The sequence below is a fragment of the Theropithecus gelada genome, chromosome 7a (assembly GCF_003255815.1).
Source record: "Theropithecus gelada isolate Dixy chromosome 7a, Tgel_1.0, whole genome shotgun sequence".
Taxonomy (NCBI): domain Eukaryota; kingdom Metazoa; phylum Chordata; class Mammalia; order Primates; family Cercopithecidae; genus Theropithecus; species Theropithecus gelada.
In genome coordinates this window covers 34,119,223-34,139,048 of record NC_037674.1, presented here as the reverse complement: position 1 = coordinate 34,139,048, position 19,826 = coordinate 34,119,223, and the positions used below count along the sequence as shown (strand labels likewise).

Below are 19,826 nucleotides of genomic sequence, written 5' to 3'. Positions count from 1 at the left end.
GAGACTGTACCACTGCACTCCAGTCTGGGCGACAGAGACTCTGTCTCAAAAAAAAAAAAAAAAAGAAAAAAGAAATTCAATAATAAATTAGTTCATTAAACTGTTTTCCTCTATTACTGGACAGTTATTAGAGAACATGAGAGTAATGAATGCCTTACAGATGGTGAAGTTAGAAAGACAGGTACTATCATTAGGTAAAAAGGAATAGAATGTAGAAATAGGAAGGAAGGAAATTTGATTTATTTAAAAATGTTGCCTAGATGTGGTCCTGTCTGAGATTTGTGTTCAAATTTAAGCTTAGTCAGAACTTAACTTGTCACTGTGACAGCTTTAAACAATCTAATTTTAAAGAATTTAATCTATATTTAAGTTTCAAAGATCAAATACATTATATTAATGTATTTTTTTCTCAAAACGATGGGCAAAACAATTTATTTTAATGACAAATGCCCAGATTTTACTTGAAAAGATAAAAGCTCATATAATTTTTTTTTTTTCTTTTTTTTTTTTTGAGACAGAATCTCACTCTGTTCCCAGGCTGGAGTACAGTGACGCTATCTCGGCTCACTGCACACCTGGCTAATTTTTTGTATTTTTAGTAGAGACAGGGTCTCACCATGTTGGCCAGACTGGTCTCGAACTCCTGACCTCAGGTGATCTACCTACCTTGGCCTCCCAAAGTGCTGGGATTACAGGCGTGAGCCACCGCGCCCAGTCCACTCATATGATTTGATTCCAGGAGTGCAGTAGGGAGCCCAGAACATTTTACTGTGCCAAAAAATAAGTGCTCAAGGAAAGATGAGGAGATACAAAAGAACACAAGACCCAACTTGAGGGCATCCCACTGGCCATATCATATTTAGAACAATTAAAGCATCAAAAAGAATAATGATAATGGATTATAATACACTGAATAAAAAGGAATCCATGAGTTTATATTGATATAATTTTTTTTAATGGGGAAGGAGAAGAAGGAAGAGAAGTGAAAACTGTTCTGTTACAGAAGAATAACAACTAATAAATAGAAGGAATAACAGAAATTATGACCACCACAGTAATAATTGATTCAGGCAAGAATCAATGGATGCCAGATCTACTGGGTGAAAGATTATTAAGGAATAGCATATTCACAGAGTTTAAAGAATAACATCACAGGTGACTTATTAACTACCAAGGGAAAAGGGTATCTTTACAGTATTAAAACCTGGCAGATATTATCTTATATTTGAACATCACCAATAATGAGATAATCAGGCTCATGTGCCCCCGATTTGATGCACTGGGAAAGACATAATGTCACCTATGTAGCATCCCTGCCAAAAATATATAACCTGAATCTACTAATGAGGAAATAATCAGATGAATCCAAATTGAGGAATATTCAATGGAACAACTGGCCTGGACTATTTTAAAAAGTCAATGTCATAAAAGACAAAAAAGGAAGGAAAGGAGGGAGGAAGCAAGGAAGGAAAGGAGGGAGGAAGCAAGGAAGGAAGGAAGGGAGGAAGCAAGAGAGGAAGGAAGGAAGAAGGTTATAGAACTATTCTACATTACAGAAGACTAAAGAGACGAGACAACTAAATGATTCTTAATTGGAGCCTACATTGAAAAAAATTAAAAGCTGTAAGGGGCATTACTGGGAAAATGGGATAATTCTGAATATGAACAATATATTAAATAATATTGTATAAATGCTAAATTGCTTGAGATAATTGTATCGTGATTATATAGGAGAATTTATATAAGAGAATTCCTTGTTCTTAGGAGACAAATGATGAAGGATTTACGGGCAAAGTGCTATATTTGCAATTAATTCTCACAAGATTTAGGGAAAAAAGAGTGTGTGGGGCTAGGTGCAGTGGCTCATGCCTGTAGTCCCAGCACTTTGGAAGGCCAAGGTGGGCAGATCACCTGAGGTTGGGAGTTTGAGACCAGCCTGACCAACATGGAGAAACCCCATCTCTATTAAAAATACAAAATTAGCTAGGTGTGGTGGTGCATGCCTGTAATCTCAGCTACTCGGGAGGCTGAGGAAGAAGAATCGCTTGAACCTGGGAGGCAGAGGTTGTGGTGAGCCAAGGTTGCATCATTGCACTCCAGCCTGGGCAATAAGAGCAAAACTCCGTCTCAAAAAAAAAAAAAAAAAAAAGATTATGTGTTCGGTGTGTAGGAATACAGAAAAAAAGAAAACATTCAATATATTAACAATTGGTAAATTTAGGTAAAGAGCATATAAATGTTCATTGTGCCATTATAATATTTTTTATGGGTTTGAGATTTTTCAAAATAAAAGTTGAAGAAAGAAAAAGGAAACCAGTATTATTTAATAAAAATAATAAGCCAAACTATAATGTTCAGTATTTATGACACATAATAAAGGCTCAATAAATATTTTAATAAATGAATACATATCCTAGAAATATTTTTATAAGCGTATTTTTGTCCTAGGATCAACTATTAAAGAAACATTCCTAGGCCGGGTGTGGCAGCTCACACTTGTAATCCCAGCACTTTGGGAGGCGCAGGTGGGCAGATCAGCTGTCAGGAGTTTGAGACCAGCCTGGACAACATGGTGAAACCCTGTCTCATCTAAAAATACAAAAAATTAGCCAGCGTGGTGACGTGAGCCTGTAGTCCCAGCTACTTGGGAGGCTAAGGCAGAACAACTGCTTGAACCCAGGAGGCAGAGGTTGCAGTGAGCCGAGATTGCACCCCTGTACTCCAGCCTCCACCCTGGGCAACTGAGCAAGACTCTGTCTCAAAACAAACAAACAACAACCACACACACAACAAAAAAGAACGATTCCTGAGAGCATCTGGAATTAAATGAATAGCTCTGGTGAAGTCTGGCTGCTGGTACTGTGCTTTTTTTAAACTTGCTGATTTTTGCTGCCATGAAAAATCAGCATCATCACAACCAGATTCAAAAAGGTATTGTTTCTATTCATCACTATACTGGAAAAGAAGTAGAAAATAAAAAAGGGTATCAACACCCAAAAGCACTGTGTTCTACAAGTAAGTATTCTACGTAAAGTAAAAGTTCTATACCTTTACTTACAAGGTATTTGCATCAAGAAAAGTGAATGTTATCTAAAACAAGTTGAAAGAACACCTAACTCTATTTGATTATTTGCTAAATAACATTTCTTTTTCCTTAAAAAGGAATTTGAGGGAATATATTTCTTATTCTCCATACCTTGATAGGAAATAAAATGTGTGAATTTTTAAAAAGTTATCACCTGTGATCAAAACTTATTTATTTTTTTTAATAAAGATTAGAAATAAGTCAGCTTTGAGGTATTATACTGATTTAAAGGGAAAGCTACAATTGCAGGCTAAACAGAAAAAGAAAGCAGATTATTTCAACTGAATACCACTCAAGATAATATGATATATGATGGGCTGGCTGAGGTGGCTTATGCCTGTAATCTCAGCACTTTGGGAGGTCGAGGCTGGCAGATCACCTGAGGTCAGGAGTTCGAGACCAGCCTGGCCAACATGGTGAAACCCCATCTCTACTAAAAATACAAAAATTAGTCAGGCATGGTGGCACATGCTTGTAGTCCCAACTACTTGGGAGGCTGAGGCAGGAGAATTGCTTGAATCCAGGAGGCAGAGGTTGCAGTGAGCCGAGATCATGCCACTGCACTCCAGCCTGGGTGACAGAGCGAGACTGTCTCAAAAAAAAAAAAAAAAAAAAAGATAATATGATGAAGAAAAATGATGAAGGAAACCCAATTGCTAAAAAGTAAGTAAAAATGTCTATTATGGTCTATTATGGCCTTTTATTTTCCATGATTTCTTAGTGTTTTATACAAGTAACCATTAGTGTTATTATTTCAAATGAACTACATATTTGTAGTCACTTATGAACAAATATCTAGTTTAGCTTTTTAATTATGCTGAATGACACATATAATTATTCTTTAATATGGAAATCTGGCATGTAGAATTTCACCACTATGAAATTTATATATCAAGGAAGTAATCAATAAATATACCCAGTAGATATTCCCTAAAAATCCTATACCATTTTAGAGGGTTTCTTTCTTTGCTTTTACCATGATGTTCTTCCTAAATTATCAATAACACATATATTAACTATAGTTTTTCGTTATCCTGAGGAATCAATGTCAGAAAAATAATAATATTTGTGACACCAGGTTAAGGAAAAAGAAGTAATGAAGGGACTGACTTTTTTGTTCATTTTATTAATTATTGTAGTACTAAGTCCCATCCTTACTGTATTTGTAGCCATAATTGGGAAAGATGTTAAAAGTGTTCCACATAACTTCATACTCCATAAGTCAGTTTATCCAAGTATTACTTCTTGGCTAGCATTCTGTCTGTTACCACTTTCTGAATCATATTGTTCCTTCAAGTACTACTGAATAGCATACTCTAGTATACTGGACATTACTGAAGAAGGATTCCATAGATAGACATTTTTAAAATAGGAGCTTCTTTTTAGTAATATATCTATGGTAATGAGAGCTTGTATAGGAATGCAAACTTCTAGTGAGTGGAGTTTTTCCCCCCTACAGTCTAGTTCATTGAGAAGGAATTTTGTTAATTGAGATAAAACACTTTTCTAACAGTTTTTGTTGCTTCCTTCCCTCCTAAAATTTGAACATTGCTGCCTCATGCTGTAACGAAAGAGTTGTCAGAGAAATCAACGATCAACGACTGTATAATGTTTTTTGCTTTTTGTTTTTTTTTTTTTTTTTTTTGAGACGGAGTCTCACTGTGTCTCCCAGGCTGGAGTGCAGTGGCCGGATCTCAGCTCACTGCAAGCTCCGCCTCCCGGGTTCACGCCATTCTCCCGCCTCAGCCTCCGGAGTAGCTGGGACCACAGGCGCCCGCCACCTCGCCCGGCTAGTTTTTTGTATTTTTAGTAGAGACGGGGTTTCACCATGTTAGCCAGGATAGTCTCGATCTCCTGACCTTGTGATCCACCCGCCTCGGCCTCCCAAAGTGCTGGGATTACAGGCTTGAGCCACCGCGCCCGGCCTGCTTTTTGTTTTTTTTTTAAGACAGATTCTATTCTGTTGCCCAGGCTAGAGTGTAGTGGCATGATCTTGGCTCACTGCAGCATTGACCTCCTGGGTTCAAGTGATCTTTCAGCCTCAGCCTACCAAGTACGTGGAGCTACAGGTGCCTGGCTAATTTTTTATTTTTATTTTTTAGAAATGGGATCTTGCTACATTGCCCAGGCTAGTCTCAAACTCCTGGGCTCAAGCAGTCCTCCTGCCTCAGCCTCCCAAAGTGCTGGGATTACAGGTATGGGCCACAATGTCCAGCCTGTCCCTGCATCTTTATATGTTTATTGCAAGTAGAAGACTAGCATAAACCTCCCAGCCTGATCAAGACAAAATCCCATCTCTACGAAAAATACAAAATTAGTGCATGCCTGTAATCCCAGCTACTCGGGAGGCTGAGGCAGGAGAATGGCTTGAACCTGGGAGGTAGAGGTTGCAGTGAGCTGAGATCGCACCATTGCACTCCAGCCTGGGCAACAAGAGTGAAACTCCATCTCCAAAAAAAAAAAAAAAAAGATTAGGATAAACCTTAACTAAAATACTATGCATTTTCTTATTATTTTCCTCTTTTGCAAAAATGTGTTAAACTTCTGGATAATTAAGTAATATAATTAGTTGGGTTCTGATTAATATAGATGGAATTCATGCGTATATCTTTTATATGCTCATATGTTCTTGTAGTCGTCAGTTTTAATTCTTAAAAATGTGATTATTGTAATAAACTTTCATTACATCTTATGTAAAATAATTGTGTGTCTGAGACAGACTAAAACTCATGCTCTACTTCTCATGATTTCTCTTTCTTTTTTGTTTACCTTTCATAGAAAGAAGAAGTATAGCCTCAGTATTTGTGTGTATTTTTGAAAGAGTAAAATGGGGACTAAGAAGGTATATCTACATGCTATACCTTTTGATAGCATTCTGTTTCAAATCTCCACTTCTCATCATTGACTGGAACACAGTTGAAAAAATATTAAACTGATTTTGTGATGATGAATTTAGGAATTCCAGTTAGCTAAGGATTAGGAAAACTGATTTTCAGAGGCATATTCTGATCCAGAATGGGGCTTTAATATATTATATTATACTAAAACGTAAGGCAGTAGTCTACTACAATAGAGTACTTGAGCACCATAATACTCATCTCAGTCAATTGAAGTATTCAGGATCAATGATAAAGTCCATTCAGTACTCCTAAATAATAAACCTTTTTTAAAAAAGTAATTATCAGTAACCTCTGGGTACATGACTATACCAAAGTTAGCAAGTGATTCCAAAGATTTTTAATAGAATTGAGGCCTGATTTTACAAGTTAAATGAAAAAGAATTCTAGGAAAAACCTTTCATTGGCACCTTTATGAAGGATTACTTCTTTTTTTTTTTTTTTTTGATACAGAGTCACTCTGTTGCTCAGGGTGGAGTACAGTGGCGCGATCTTGGCTCACTGCAACCTCCGCCTCCTGGGTTCAAGTGATTCTCCTGCCTCAGCCTTCTGAGTAGCTGGGATTACAGGCATGCGCCACCATGGCCGGCTAATTTTTTGTTGTATTTTTAGCAGACACATGGTTTCACCATGTTGGCCAGGCTGATCATGAATTCCTGTCCTCAGGTGATCCACCTGCCTCGGCCTCTCAAAGCGCTGGGATTCCAGGCGAGAGCCACCATGCCCAGCCTATGAATGGTTACTTCTTAAAATTCATACAAGTAATATGACATGTGTTTTTTAGAAGTCTTATTTAATAAATTTGAAAGATATTAAATTATTAGAAAAATTATCTTGCCAAGAATTTCAAAAGTCAGGAAACAGCAGCACTCACCCACCTTCACTAACCAGCTCACTATTGTCTGACTGTTTACAAGAGATGATCTTCTCCACTAGTTGGTTGTAGCTGCAGTTACCAACAGCTTTTACGATGTCATCAATCTAGAAAACAAATGACTGTCTCACTAATCATGGTAAGATTAGAAACAAAACAAAAGAGAGCCATATCACTCTTTATAATTTTATTCTAATACTAAATATAAAACTATTATTTAAGAAAAACAAAATCAGCACTAAAATCAACACCCAACAGTTTCCAAGTTTGTTTACAGCTCAGTATGACACATTACGAAAAATACTGCAGTTGTATTATTTTAATTATGCAAAAAAATATTAAATAGGATTATTACATGCAACTTTATTTCTTAAGGTCATAAACATGTATTTAAGTGATCAAAATAAAACATAAACTATTTCAGGAGAAAAAATAAGAAAATATCCATTTTTTTTCACCCAGCATAAACTACCAAGCAACAGTTTTTTTTTTTTTTTTTAAAAACTAAAAAACAAATGCTGCATATTTAAAGCAAGGCAACTTTAAATATGTTAATTTATAGGATTAATAAAATTATTACATTTTATTACTTATTTCCTAGAGAAGTATAGTGGAGATGTGAGTAGAGATAACTAACGTTATTTTCCTGAAGAAAAGTATGTTAATCAGGAATGGTATCTGCTTCACGATTCTTATTTAATCTTTGTTTTTGGAGGTACAGCAGAAGAGTAAATTTAAACTTTTAAGCTATAGGAAAATAAAATTGGGCTTCTTTACTCTGTCTCCATTACACTTTGCTTTGACTATAGAAGAAAAAGAGGTTTCTACTGTCTAAACAACTTATATAGTTGCCTTTCCATACATAAAAATATATTTATATTTATTTATAAATTATTTACGTGTATTGTTGTATTAACAAGTTATATACCTAATAAATACAAATTTTAGAATTATATAAATAAAAATAAGAGGGCCAATGTTTTCTTCCTACATTCAAATGATCACCTTTGAATATCACAGGTCTCAACATATATCTGCACATACTCAGCAGTGGTTTTCAAACTTGGGGAGCTTATTAAAAAGATGTAAAAGAATTTCAGGATCAAGTTGCTTCTCAATTGTGTAAGTTTTCATTCCACTGAGCAGGTGATTCCGATGCATAACAAGTTTGAGAACCACCATTCTAGGCTATAATTTATTTTCCTTGTTTATGAAAAAGTCTACAATACTAAAAGACTCTTAACTCATACAACTGGAACTGATGATTGGTTGAGACAACAATCAGTTAATTCAAAACGTCAAAGCAGGAAATTGTGGAAAATTTACAGGCATAGATATCTTAAACATTTTTTTTAGTGGGGGGAATGGAGTCTCATTCTCTTGCCCAGGCTGGAGTGCAGTGGTGTGATCTTGGCTCATTGCAACCCCTACCTCCCAAGTTCAAGTGATTCTCCTGCCTCAGCCTCCCGAGTAGCAGGGATTACAGGTACCCGCCACCACACCTGACTAATTTTTTTGTTTGTTTGTTTTTAGATGGAGTCTCGCTCTGTCACCAGGGTGGAGTGTGGTGGGGCAATCTTGGCTCACTGCAACCTCTGCCTCCCAGGTTCAAGTGATTCTCCTGCCTCAGCCTTCCTAGTAGGTGGGACTACAGGCGCCTGGCACCACGCCCAGCTAATTTTTATATTTTTTAGTAGAGTCGGGGTTTCACAATGTTGGGCAGGATGGTCTTGAACTCCTGACCTCAAGTACTCTGCCTGTCTCAGTCTCCCAAAGTGCTGGGATTACAGGTGTGAGCCAATGTGCCTGGTCCATATCTTAAACATTTCATATTAACTTAAAACACAAAAATGTATTCAATGGTCAATCTTTTGACGCAGAGCCAAACAAATCCTTTTCTTTGCGAGAGGATCCTTGGGATAAGATTCTATGTAGACTGCACAAAAAAAATCTATGAGTTCCAGCTTTGATTTATGTAAAATGAGAAGTTAGACCCTTAAGAAACAATTTGAGGGCACAATCTCCTCAGATGTTATTTTCCTCAACACCTTTACTTTATAGTGCTTTTCATTAGTGACTCAATTTCAGTAAGTCTTTTCAAAGAATCTGAATTTTCAATTCTAAGAAATCCACAAAAATACAGCTACAGTAAGTTGGCTGTGGTGGCTCACACCATAACGCAAACACTTTAGGAAGCTGAGGCAGGAGGATATCTTAAGGCCAGGAGTTCAAGACCAGTCTGGGCAACACAGCAAAACTCCTGTCTCTAAAAATAAAATAAAATATTTTTTTGAGATTTTTTTCTTACTCTGTCTCCCATGCTGTGTCACCCACAATGGAGTGCAGTGGTGTGATCTGGGTCTCACTGTGTCACTCTCGCTGGAATGCAGTGGTGTGATCACAGCCCACTGCAGTCTCAACCTCCCAGGCTCAAGCAATCCTTCCACCTCAGCCTCCTGCATAGCTGGGACTATAGGCACACACCACCACACTCAGCTAATTTTGAAATTTTTGGTAGAGACAGTCTCATTATGTTGTCCGGGCTGGCCTCAAACTCCTGGGCTCAAGCAATTCTCCCACCTTGGTCTTTCAAAATGTTGGGATTACAGGCGTTAGCCACCACGCAAGGCCTCTAACAAAACATTTTTAAAAAAATTAGCTGGACATGGTGGTGCACATCGATAGTCCCAGCTATTCAAGAGGCTGAGGCGAGAGGATTGCTTGAGTCCAAGAGTTCAAGGCTGCAATGAGCTATGATCATGCTACTACACATCAATCAGCCTGGGCAATGGGGCAAGACACTGTCTGTAAAACAAAACAAAACCCCCCAAAACCCAACTACAATAATAAACACAAGATCAACAGGCTGGGCATGGTGGCTTATGCCTATAATCCCAGCACTTTGGGAAGCTGAGGCGGGCAGATCACCTGAGGCCGCGAGTTCCAGACCAGCCTGGCCAACAAGATGAACCCTCATCTCTACTAAAAATACAAAAAATTAGCCAGGTGTGGTGGTGGGCACCGGTAAGCCCAGCTACTTGGGAGGCTGAGACAGGAGAATCACTTGAAACCGGGAGGTGGAGGTTGCAGTGAGCCAAGATCACGCCACTGCACTCTAGTCTGGGCAACAAGAACAAAATGCCATCTCAAAAAAAAAAAAAAAAAAAAAAAAAAAGACCAATATACAAGAATCACATATATTTCTCTAGAGTAGCAATAAAAAAGATTTCAAATATTCATAGGCAGAATCCAGAATCTGTACATTAGTGTTTCACTCAAGGCCAGGTGTGGTGGCTCACATCTATAATCCCAACTTTAGGAGGCTAGTGGGGGAGGACTGCTTCAGCCCAGGAATTTGAGACCACCCTGGGCAACATAGCAAGACTTTGTCTTCACAAAAAATAAAAAATCTAGCCAGGCATGGGAGTGTGTGCCTGTAGTCCCAGCTACTCAGGAGGCTGAGACAGGACTGCTTTAGCCCAGTAGTCCCAGGTTGCAGTGAGCTATGATCATGCCACTATACTCTAGCCTGGGTGTCAGAGTAAGATCTTGTCTTTCCCACCCCAGAACTCCATTCATCCAATTTATTTGGATGTCTATTACATACTACTACATACAAGGTGCCATTAGAGAATCTATACACACAACAGTAAGCAAAATAGTTTATGCTTTCATAAAGCTTATATTCTAGAGTAATAATAAACCAAATCAACAAATACATAGTGTAAGGTTGTTGTATATAGTGGTATGCACATGTTTGTTTTCATTGTAGTATAGTATTCCATAGAATATACCATAATGTGGTTATTCATTTGTCTTCTGATGGTTATTCAACTTGTTTTCAGTTTGGGATTATGGCAAATAATACTGCTGAGAAAAACTCTAGGACATTTATCCTGTTCCACTCATCAGGAGTGTATGCCTTGCCAAATTGCTGGGTCTTAAGGAATGCTTAGCATCAACTTTAATGGATAAACTAAACTGGCTTCCAAAGTAAATGGTCAATTTCCATTCTCACCACAAGGAATGAGACTTCTCTATGCTGCACATCTTTGCCAACATTTAATATTGTCAAATTTTTATTTTTTTATTTTTGTTTTTTGAGACAGAGTCTCACTCTGTCGCCCAAGCTGGAGTGCAGTGGTGCATTCTCAGCTCACTGCAACCTCTGCCTCCTGGGTTCAAGCAATTCTCTCTGCCTCAGCCTCCCGAGTAGCTGGGATTACAGGCACCCGCCATGACGACACCCATCTAATTTTTGTATTTTTAGTAGAGACAGGGTTTCGCCATGTTGGCCAGGCTGGTCTCGAACTCCTGGCCTCAAGTGATTCACCCGCCTCAGCCTTCCAAAGTGCTGGGATTACCGCGTGAGCCACCAGGCCCAGCCTACAGCAGTTTTATCATGATGGCCAGGGACTGGAAAACGCCCAGATGCTCTTTAACAAGTAAAACCACAGTATGTCCACACCATAGAATAGTACTCAGTAATAAAAAGGAACAAACTATTGATAGATGCAACAATCTGGATGATGCTTTGGAGACTTATGATAAATCTGAAATGCCAATCCAAAAAGATTACACACTGTATTATTTTGCTTATATAATATTCTAGAAATAACAAAATTATAGAAATGGAGAAAGATTAGTGGTTGTCAGGGGTTAAGAAGAGGGTAAGGGTGTGAGAGAAGTGGGTGTGGATATAAAAGGGCATCAGGAGGGATTCTTGTGTTAATAGAAATGTTCCGTATCTTGACTTTGTTTACTTATTTATTTATTTTGAGACAGGGTCTCGCTCTTTCTCTCCGGCTGGAACGCAGTGGTGTGATCACAGCTCACTGTAGCTTCAACTTCCTAGGCACAAGTGATCCTCCCACCTCAGCTTCCTGAATAGCTGGGACTACAGGCATGTTCCATCATGCCTGGCTAATTTTTGTAGACATAAGGTTTTGCCATGTTACCCAGGCTAGTCTTGAACTCCTGGGCTCAAGTGATCCTCTTGCCTTGGCCTCCCAAAGTTCTAGGATTATAGGCATGAGCCACTGTGTCCAGCCATGTATTTTGACTTTATTAATGTCAATTTCCTAGTTTTGATATTTTACTAAATTTTGCAAAATTACTAAATTTTCCCATTGGGGAAAACTGGGTAAAAGGTATGAGGGATCGTTCTTTATTATTTCTTTTTTTTTTTTTTTGAGATGGAGTCTTGCTCTGTTGCCCAGGCTAGAGTACAGTGGCACCATCTTGCCTCACTGCAAACTTCGCCTCCTGGGTTCAAGTGATTCTCCTGCCTCAGCCTCCTGAGTAGCTAGGATTACAGGTGCCCGCCACCACACCCGGCTAATTTTTGTATTTTTTAGTAGACACGGGGTTTCACCATCTTGGCCAGACTGGTCTTGAACTCCTGACCTCATGATCCACCCGCCTCGGCCTCCCAAAGTACTGGGATTACAGGCGTGAGCCACTGCACCCAGCCCATTCTTTATTATTTCTTACACTGGCATGTGAATCTACAATTACTTCAAAATAAAAAGTTTAATTTATAAAAAAGGTAAATTCTCACCTCATACCATAAAACAAAATAAATTTGAAAGGCATTGGCTGGTAGGAGTCCTTTGTCTTTTTCTTTTATTATTATTATTATTATTATTATTATTATTATTTTTTTTTTTTTTTTTTTTGAGACGGAGTCTCGCTCTGTCACCCAGGCTGGAGTGCAGTGGCCGGATCTCAGCTCACTGCAAGCTCCACCTCCCGGGTTCACGCCATTCTCCCGCCTCAGCCTCACGAGTAGCTGGGACTACAGGCGCCTGCCACCTCGCCCGGCTAAGTTTTTTTTTTGTATTTTTTAGTAGAGACGGGGTTTCACTGTGTTAGCCAGGATGGAAACACTTTCTTTTTTTTTTTTTGAGACGGAGTCTCGCTCTGTCACCCAGGCTGGGGTGCAGTGGCCGGATCTCAGCTCACTGCAAGCTCCGCCTCCCGGGTTCACGCCATTCTCCAGCCTCAGCCTCCCAAGTAGCTGGGACTACAGGCGCCCGCCACCTCACCCGGCTAGTTTTTTGTATTTCTTAGTAGAGACGAGGTTTCACCGTGTTAGCCAGGATGGTCTCGATCTCCTGATCTCGTGATCCGCCCGTCTCGGCCTCCCAAAGTGCTGGGATTACAGGCTTGAGCCACCGCGCCCGGCCCCCTTTTTCTTTTAAAGTTCACAATTAACCAATATTATTTTGAAATTTGAATCTTACTTATGTTAAAAAATGTAAGTAAGTGAAAATAATATTACAACAGTATAGGAATAGACATAACAGATCAGTGGAAAAGAGAAGACTCTAACCTATAGAAAAATTTAGTATGTGATAGTAGAATTATTTTTTCCTTTCATCCTTCCAATTGACTCTCCATTTCTTCTCTATTCGGGAGACTAACCTCTATGGACTGCAGCAACTGGAATTCTTACTTTCTAGTTATCAGCTGAATTTGGCCACTGGGAGCTACTGGAGGAAATCAGAAAGTGGCAGTCAGAGAATGTTTTACCTATGCTCTTTCCCTGCCGGGCCATAGCTTGGTGGTAGTATTCCGCTCCTGCAGGTCACATCTCCTGGTCAGGAGCTCTGTGCTTTACTAATCAATCTTGCTGTGTTCTGCTAAGTATTCCCTCTCCTTGTCTCTTCCGAGTTAGGAGTGGCAATCATTTTCTGCTGTTGCTAGGTCTAAGATGCTTCACCAACCTTTGCTTGTTCCCCTTAACTTTGTCCACACCTTTGTAAATAGTCTCTTCATTAAACTTCTGACAGTTATCCTTAAGTGTGTCATCTACTTCCTGCCAGGACCCTGATACCCTTGACAAGAGGCAAAATCTGGATTGCTAGAATGGATAGATGGCAGTGCCTTTTTAAAATAAATGTTTAGGTAATACAAAATCTCTTTTCAAAGCTATGCAATAAAGAATATGGTTTTGCCCAAAGAGAGGTTTGACCTTTGTCCCGGCTCCTATGAAATAACTTCTAAATCTTGGCAATTTCGTACCAATAGGACTGACTGTGTTATTTATCGTGGGCTCCTTGGGCCACACCTGCAGTTTATACTAATGATGGATCCCTTGAACCACATGGTGTCAGCTCAGCTTCCAGGGAGGAAAGGGTAGGAGTCTGGGTTCAATTACATGGGCAATAAATTAAATCATACCTACATAATGAAATCTCAATAAAAAATCTGAACACTGAAGGTTGGGTGAACTTCCAGGATTGGCAGCACTCCATGCATATTGTCATACATCAATTCCAGGACGGTATGATGTCCTGAGGATCCAAGGGGAAGCTTCACAGTTGGAACCCTCCGAGATTCTGCCATATATCTCTCTTTCCTTGGCTAATTTTAACCTGTACCTTTGCCCTGTAATAAACTGTAATGGTGAGTATAATAGGTTTCAGGGAGTCCTGTCAGTCACTCTGGTGAATTACTGAACCTGAGGGTAGTTTTGGGAAACCTCTGAACTTGTGATTGGTGTGAGAAGTAAGGGTGGTCTTCTATGAGCTCTTCCCTCTAACCTTGTAGTTGGGCCCTAGCGCCTTGCAGTTGGGGTCAGAGGTCTTGGGCAGACTTAGTAGTCTGGAGGACTGCGCTCTTAACCTCATAGTTTGGCTAATTCCAGGCAAAAGTGCAAAAAAAGTAAGTAACAAAAAATATAAATTGAGATTAATTTTCCAAATTAATACATTTTTCCTGCATTTGTGTTTATATAATTTAAATTCTTTGACTTACCTGAGGGTCTACTAACCACCCATGGTACAAAGGAATATCAAGAAGATCAAATACTATGCATTCTGGTGTATATTCAAACACTCGAACACCAGTGAATCTTACATTTACATCCAGGCCTGTCTGTAGTTTGTGCAGAATTGCCATGGCATCACTCATATTCTGAAAATAGAAAAGGGGAAAGTTCTAATTCAGAAACAGCAAAACACGAACAAAAAAGATATTCAAGTACAAGCACATTTACTTTTAATTTTCCATTTTATCCAATAAATTCAATTTAACATATTTTTTTTTTTTTTTTTGAGACGGAGTCTCGCTCTGTAGCCCAGGCTGGAGTGCAGTGGCCGGATCTCAGCTCACTGCAAGCTCCGCCTCCCGGGTTCACGCCATTCTCCGGCCTCAGCCTCCCGAGTAGCTGGGACTACAGGCGCCTGCCACCTCGCCCGGCTAGTTTTTTGTATTTCTTAGTAGAGACGGGGTTTCACCGTGTTAGCCAGGATGGTCTTGATCTCCTGACCTCGTGATCCGCCCGTCTCGGCCTCCCAAAGTGCTGGGATTACAGGCTTGAGCCACCGCGCCCGGCTCAACATATTTTTATTATTGAGTATCTACTATGTGTCAGGCACTAATTGGAGTTTGAAAGATATAACAATGAATAAAACAGACACTGAGGTGGGCGGATCACTTGAGGTCAGGAGTTTGAGACCAGCCTGGCCCACAGGGTGAAACCCTGTCACTAAAAATACAAAAATTAGCTGGGCGTGGAGGCATGCACCTGTAGTCCCAGCTACTTGGGAGGCTGAGGTGGGAGGATCACTTGAACCCAGGAGGTGGAGGTTGCAGTGAGCCGAGATTGTGCCACTGCATTCCAGCCTGGGCAACTGAGCAAGACTCAGTCTCAAAAAAACAAAACAAAACAAAACAAGACAAAGTTCATGCTCTTATGCAACTAATATTCTATTGAGAGAGATAAACATGTATATATATAAAACAATGTCAAGTATTAGTAAGAAAAACTGAGCAAGAAGAGGTTGTAGAAAGTAGGAGAAATGAAGGACCTATGTTAGACCAGAAAGTCTAAAGTCAAATGTTTTTAAAGTCAAAGAGGAAGGCCTCTTCTACTGTTGAATCTAAAATAATTGAAAGTAGGATCTTGAAGAGATACTTGTACACCCATGCTCATTGCAACATTATTCGTAATTCTTTATCTATTCTTAGTTACAACTGACAAATGAATACAGAAAATGAGGTATATACATACAATGGAATATTATTCAGCCTTAAAAAAAGAAGGAAGTTCTGTCATATGCTACAACCTGGATGAACCCTGAGGACATCTTGTTGAGTGAAATAAGCCAGTCACAAAAGTAAAAATACTGTATGATTCTACTTATATGAGATATTTAGAGTCATCAAAACCATAAAAACAAAGTAGAATGGTTGTTTCCAGGGGATTGGAGCAAGTGGGAAAGGGGAGTTGTTTGATGGATATAGGGTCTCACTTTGCTGCTCAGACTAGAGTGCAGTGGTGTGATCATGGCTCACCACAGCCTCAAACTCCTGGGCTCAGGTGATCCTCCCGCCTCAGCCTCCCATGTAGCTGGGGCTACAGGTACATGCTACCACGCCCAGCTAATGTTTTTGATATTTTGTAGAGATGGGCTCTTACTATGTTACCCAGGCTGGTCTTGAATTTCTTAGCTCAAGTGATTCTCCACCTCATCCTCTCAAAGTACTGGGATTACAGACACAAGCCACCATGCCTGGCAAGTTTCAGTTTTAAAGATGAAAAAGTGGCCGGGTGTGGTGGCTCACACCCGTAATCCCAGCACTTTGGGAGGCTGAGGCGGGTGGATCACGAGGTCAGGAGATCGAGACCATCCTGGCTAACACGGTGAAACCTCGTCTCTACTAAAAATACAAAAAATTAGCTGGGTATGGTAGGAGGCAACTGTAGTCCCAGCTACTTAGGAGGCTGAGGCAGGAGAATGGTGTGAACCCGGCAGGCGGAGCTTGCAGTGAGCCAAGATTGCGCCACTGCACCTCCAGCCTGGGCGACAGAGCAAGACTCTGCCTCAAAAAAAAAAAAAAAAAAAAAAAAAGGATATATTTTATATTGTGTGGTTTCTAACACAATTAAAAAGAACAGAAATGAGCTATCAAGCCATGAAAAGACACAGAGAAAACTTAAATGCATATTAGTAAAAAAACAAGCTAATCTGAAAAGGCTACATACTGTGTAATTCCAAATGACATTCTGGAAAGGGCAAGACTATAGAGATAGTAAAAAAGATCGGTGGTTGCCAAGGATTAAGTGAAGGGAGGAGTGAACAGGCAGAGTACAGAGAATTTTTAGGACAGTGAGACTATTCTGTATGATACTGTAATAATTGATACGCATCATTATACATTTTTCAAAATCCATAGAATATACAAAACCAAGAAAGAGTAAATTATAGACTCTTGGTGATAATAATGTGTCACTGCAGGTTTATCAATAATAAATGAACCACTCTGGTGCAGGATGTTGATAGTGGGGGAAGCTGTGTGTGTGGAGTTAGGAGGAACAGTATAGAAATTCTCAGTACTTTCCATACTCAATTTTACAGTGAATGCACTGAAAAGGAAGGAAGGATGGAAGGGAGGGAGGGAGGGAGAGAGAGAGGAAGGGAGGGAGGGAGGGGAGTGGGGAATGTAAATGGGAGAGGAAAGAAGGAGAGGGAGGTGAGGGAGACAGGCCTCTTTGAAAATGACACTAGAATAGAGACCACAGTGAGCACTGACTCTTAGGAAGCTCTGGGCAAAGAGCATTCCAGACAAAGTAGACACCAGTGCAAAAACAAGTTTATTACTGTGTCCGTGGAACAGCATGGGGCCCAGTGTGGCTGGGACAAAATAAAAATGAAAAATTGTAGGAGATGAAGTCTAAGAGACAGGCAGAGGCTGGATCACAAAGACTTGTTTGTCAAATTAAGGAGTCATTCTGTCCACATCAGTTTTCTCAATAAATGTAGTCATATACATCTGGAATAAAGACTATTTTTAAATGCTTTTCTAAGCATGTTAACACATTAAATATGGACATATGTATAGAAAGTACACTTGAAAGAATAAAGAAAAACCGATACATAAAATTTAACACTTTTACTGAATCCTTACTGCTAATGAGACACTGTACAAGATACTAAAGACACAGAATATGAACAGTAGACTACAGTCTATAGAGGAGTTTGATAATAAAAAGGGTGAAAATGAAGGAAATCTTCTTATATTAAAACTAGGGATTCTCTTTCAAATTTGAAAAAGACAAATTTAGGTTACAAAAACGAAGTTCTGTTTTATGAAATAATTCACAAAATTCCATTCTAACAGACTGTACAGACTGTAAACAGGAATCATTCAAATGTTTTAAATTCATGAATGATGCATTTATAATAGGATAACATTGTTATATTGCAGTCTTTTACCTTTGTCAGTTTCATCTCTTCCTACTATGTATGTTTCCCCCAAACAATGTATTTTCTCTACCTTCCCAAAAATTGAACCCTTAAAAACAATCAGCTTACATTTTTTCCCTTAAGTGTTTTCGAACTTTTCTTAAATCTACAGCAATGATGAATCTGAAAAAATACTAACAATAGCAATCTAAGAATTATAGTTTTACAATCACCAGATTTTCCTCTATTTTTGTAAATTTTTGGTTGTCAACCACCCAACTTCCTTCAGGGGCAATATGATTTCTAATGGCTCTGGGTTCAGGCTTATTCCTTCATATATTTGCTACAATTATTCCCCCTTATTTAGTATTAAAACAACTGAGTTAACACCATTTGATATCTTCATAAAGATTACTAAAACTGATGAAAGAGGCCAGTCACAGTGGCTCATGCCTGTAATCCCAGTACTTTGGGAGGCTGAGGTGAGCAGATCACTTGAGCCCAGGAGTTTGAGGCTGCAGTGAGCCACGACAGCACCAAAGCAATCCAGACCATGTGACAGAGTGACAGACCTCGCCTCAAAAAAAAAAAGGCTGGCACGGTGGCTCACTCCTGCAATCCCAGGCAGGCAGATCACTTGACGCCAGGAATTTGAGACCAGTCAGGCCAACATGGTGAAATGCCATCTCTACTAAAAACAAAAAAATTAGCCAGGAGACATGTCTGTAATCCCAGCTAATAGGGAGGCTGAGGCATGAGAATCCCTTGAACCTTAAAGGCAGAAGTTGTACTGAGCTGAGATCGTGCCACTGCACTCCAGCCTGTACAACAGAGGGAGACTGTCTTTGTTTTTTTGAGATGGAGTCTCGCTCTGTTGCCCAGGCTGGAGTGCAGTGGCGTGATCTTGGCTCACTGCAACCTCCACCTCCTGGGTTCAAGGGTTTCTTCTGTCTCAGCTTCTCAAGTAGCTGGGACCACAGGCGTATGCCACCACGTCCAGCTAACTTTTTGTATTTTTAGTAAAGATGAGGTTTCACCGTGTTATCCAGGATGGTCTCGATCTCCAGACCTTGTGATCCCCCCGCCTCAGCCTCCCAAAGTGCTGGGATTACAGGCGTGTGCCACCGCGCCCGGCCGAGACTCTTTCTTAATAAAAAACAACAACTGATAAATTAAACAAACTTATTTTAAAAGGGTTTTAAACTCTTGGGTAAGTATTTTACCACTTTGTTCCTAATTCCAAATTATACTTAGTATTATAAAATACAAATGTGAGCTATGGTTGCTTGCCTTACAAGAAGGGAGTACTACTGGAAACTTTAAGGCAGTGGTTAAACTGTTTCTTAGAACTCCCTTCAAAGGAACTTTTAACATGGTCAAATATTTTAAATTTATTTATTTATTTTTATTTTTATTTTTTTTTTTGAGGCAGAGTTTCACTCTTGTTGCCCAGGCTGGAGTGCAATGGCACGATCTCGGCTCACCGCAACCTCTGCCTCCTAGGTTCAAGCAATTCTCCTGCCTCAGCCTCCCTAGTAGCTGGGATTATAAGCATGTGCCACCAGACCCAGCTAATTTTGTATTTTTAGTAGAGACGGGGTTTCTCCATGTTGGTCAGGCTGGTCTCGAACTCCCGACCTCAGGTGATCCACCCGCCTCAGCCTCCCAAAGTGCTGGGATTACAGGCATGAGCCACTGCGCCCGGCCTAAATTTAAATACAAAATATATTTTAAGAATATATTTGCACTCATTAAAAATTTGTTATGAACACACA

The 19,826-nt window shown here is 39.6% G+C and overlaps 1 protein-coding gene across 2 annotated transcripts in view; it reads right to left on the bottom strand.

Annotated features, from left to right (window-relative positions):
- Positions 1 to 19,826, bottom strand: part of MINDY2 (MINDY lysine 48 deubiquitinase 2) — an 83,398-nt gene that overhangs the window by 29,432 nt on the left and 34,140 nt on the right. For both annotated transcript variants that reach the window (XM_025390473.1, XM_025390474.1), the window contains exons 4-5: positions 14,618 to 14,776; positions 6,861 to 6,963 (exon numbers count right to left, since the gene is read on the bottom strand). In XM_025390473.1, coding sequence (XP_025246258.1) covers positions 6,861 to 6,963; positions 14,618 to 14,776 — 262 coding nt within the window. The remainder of the gene's footprint in view (positions 1 to 6,860; positions 6,964 to 14,617; positions 14,777 to 19,826) is intronic.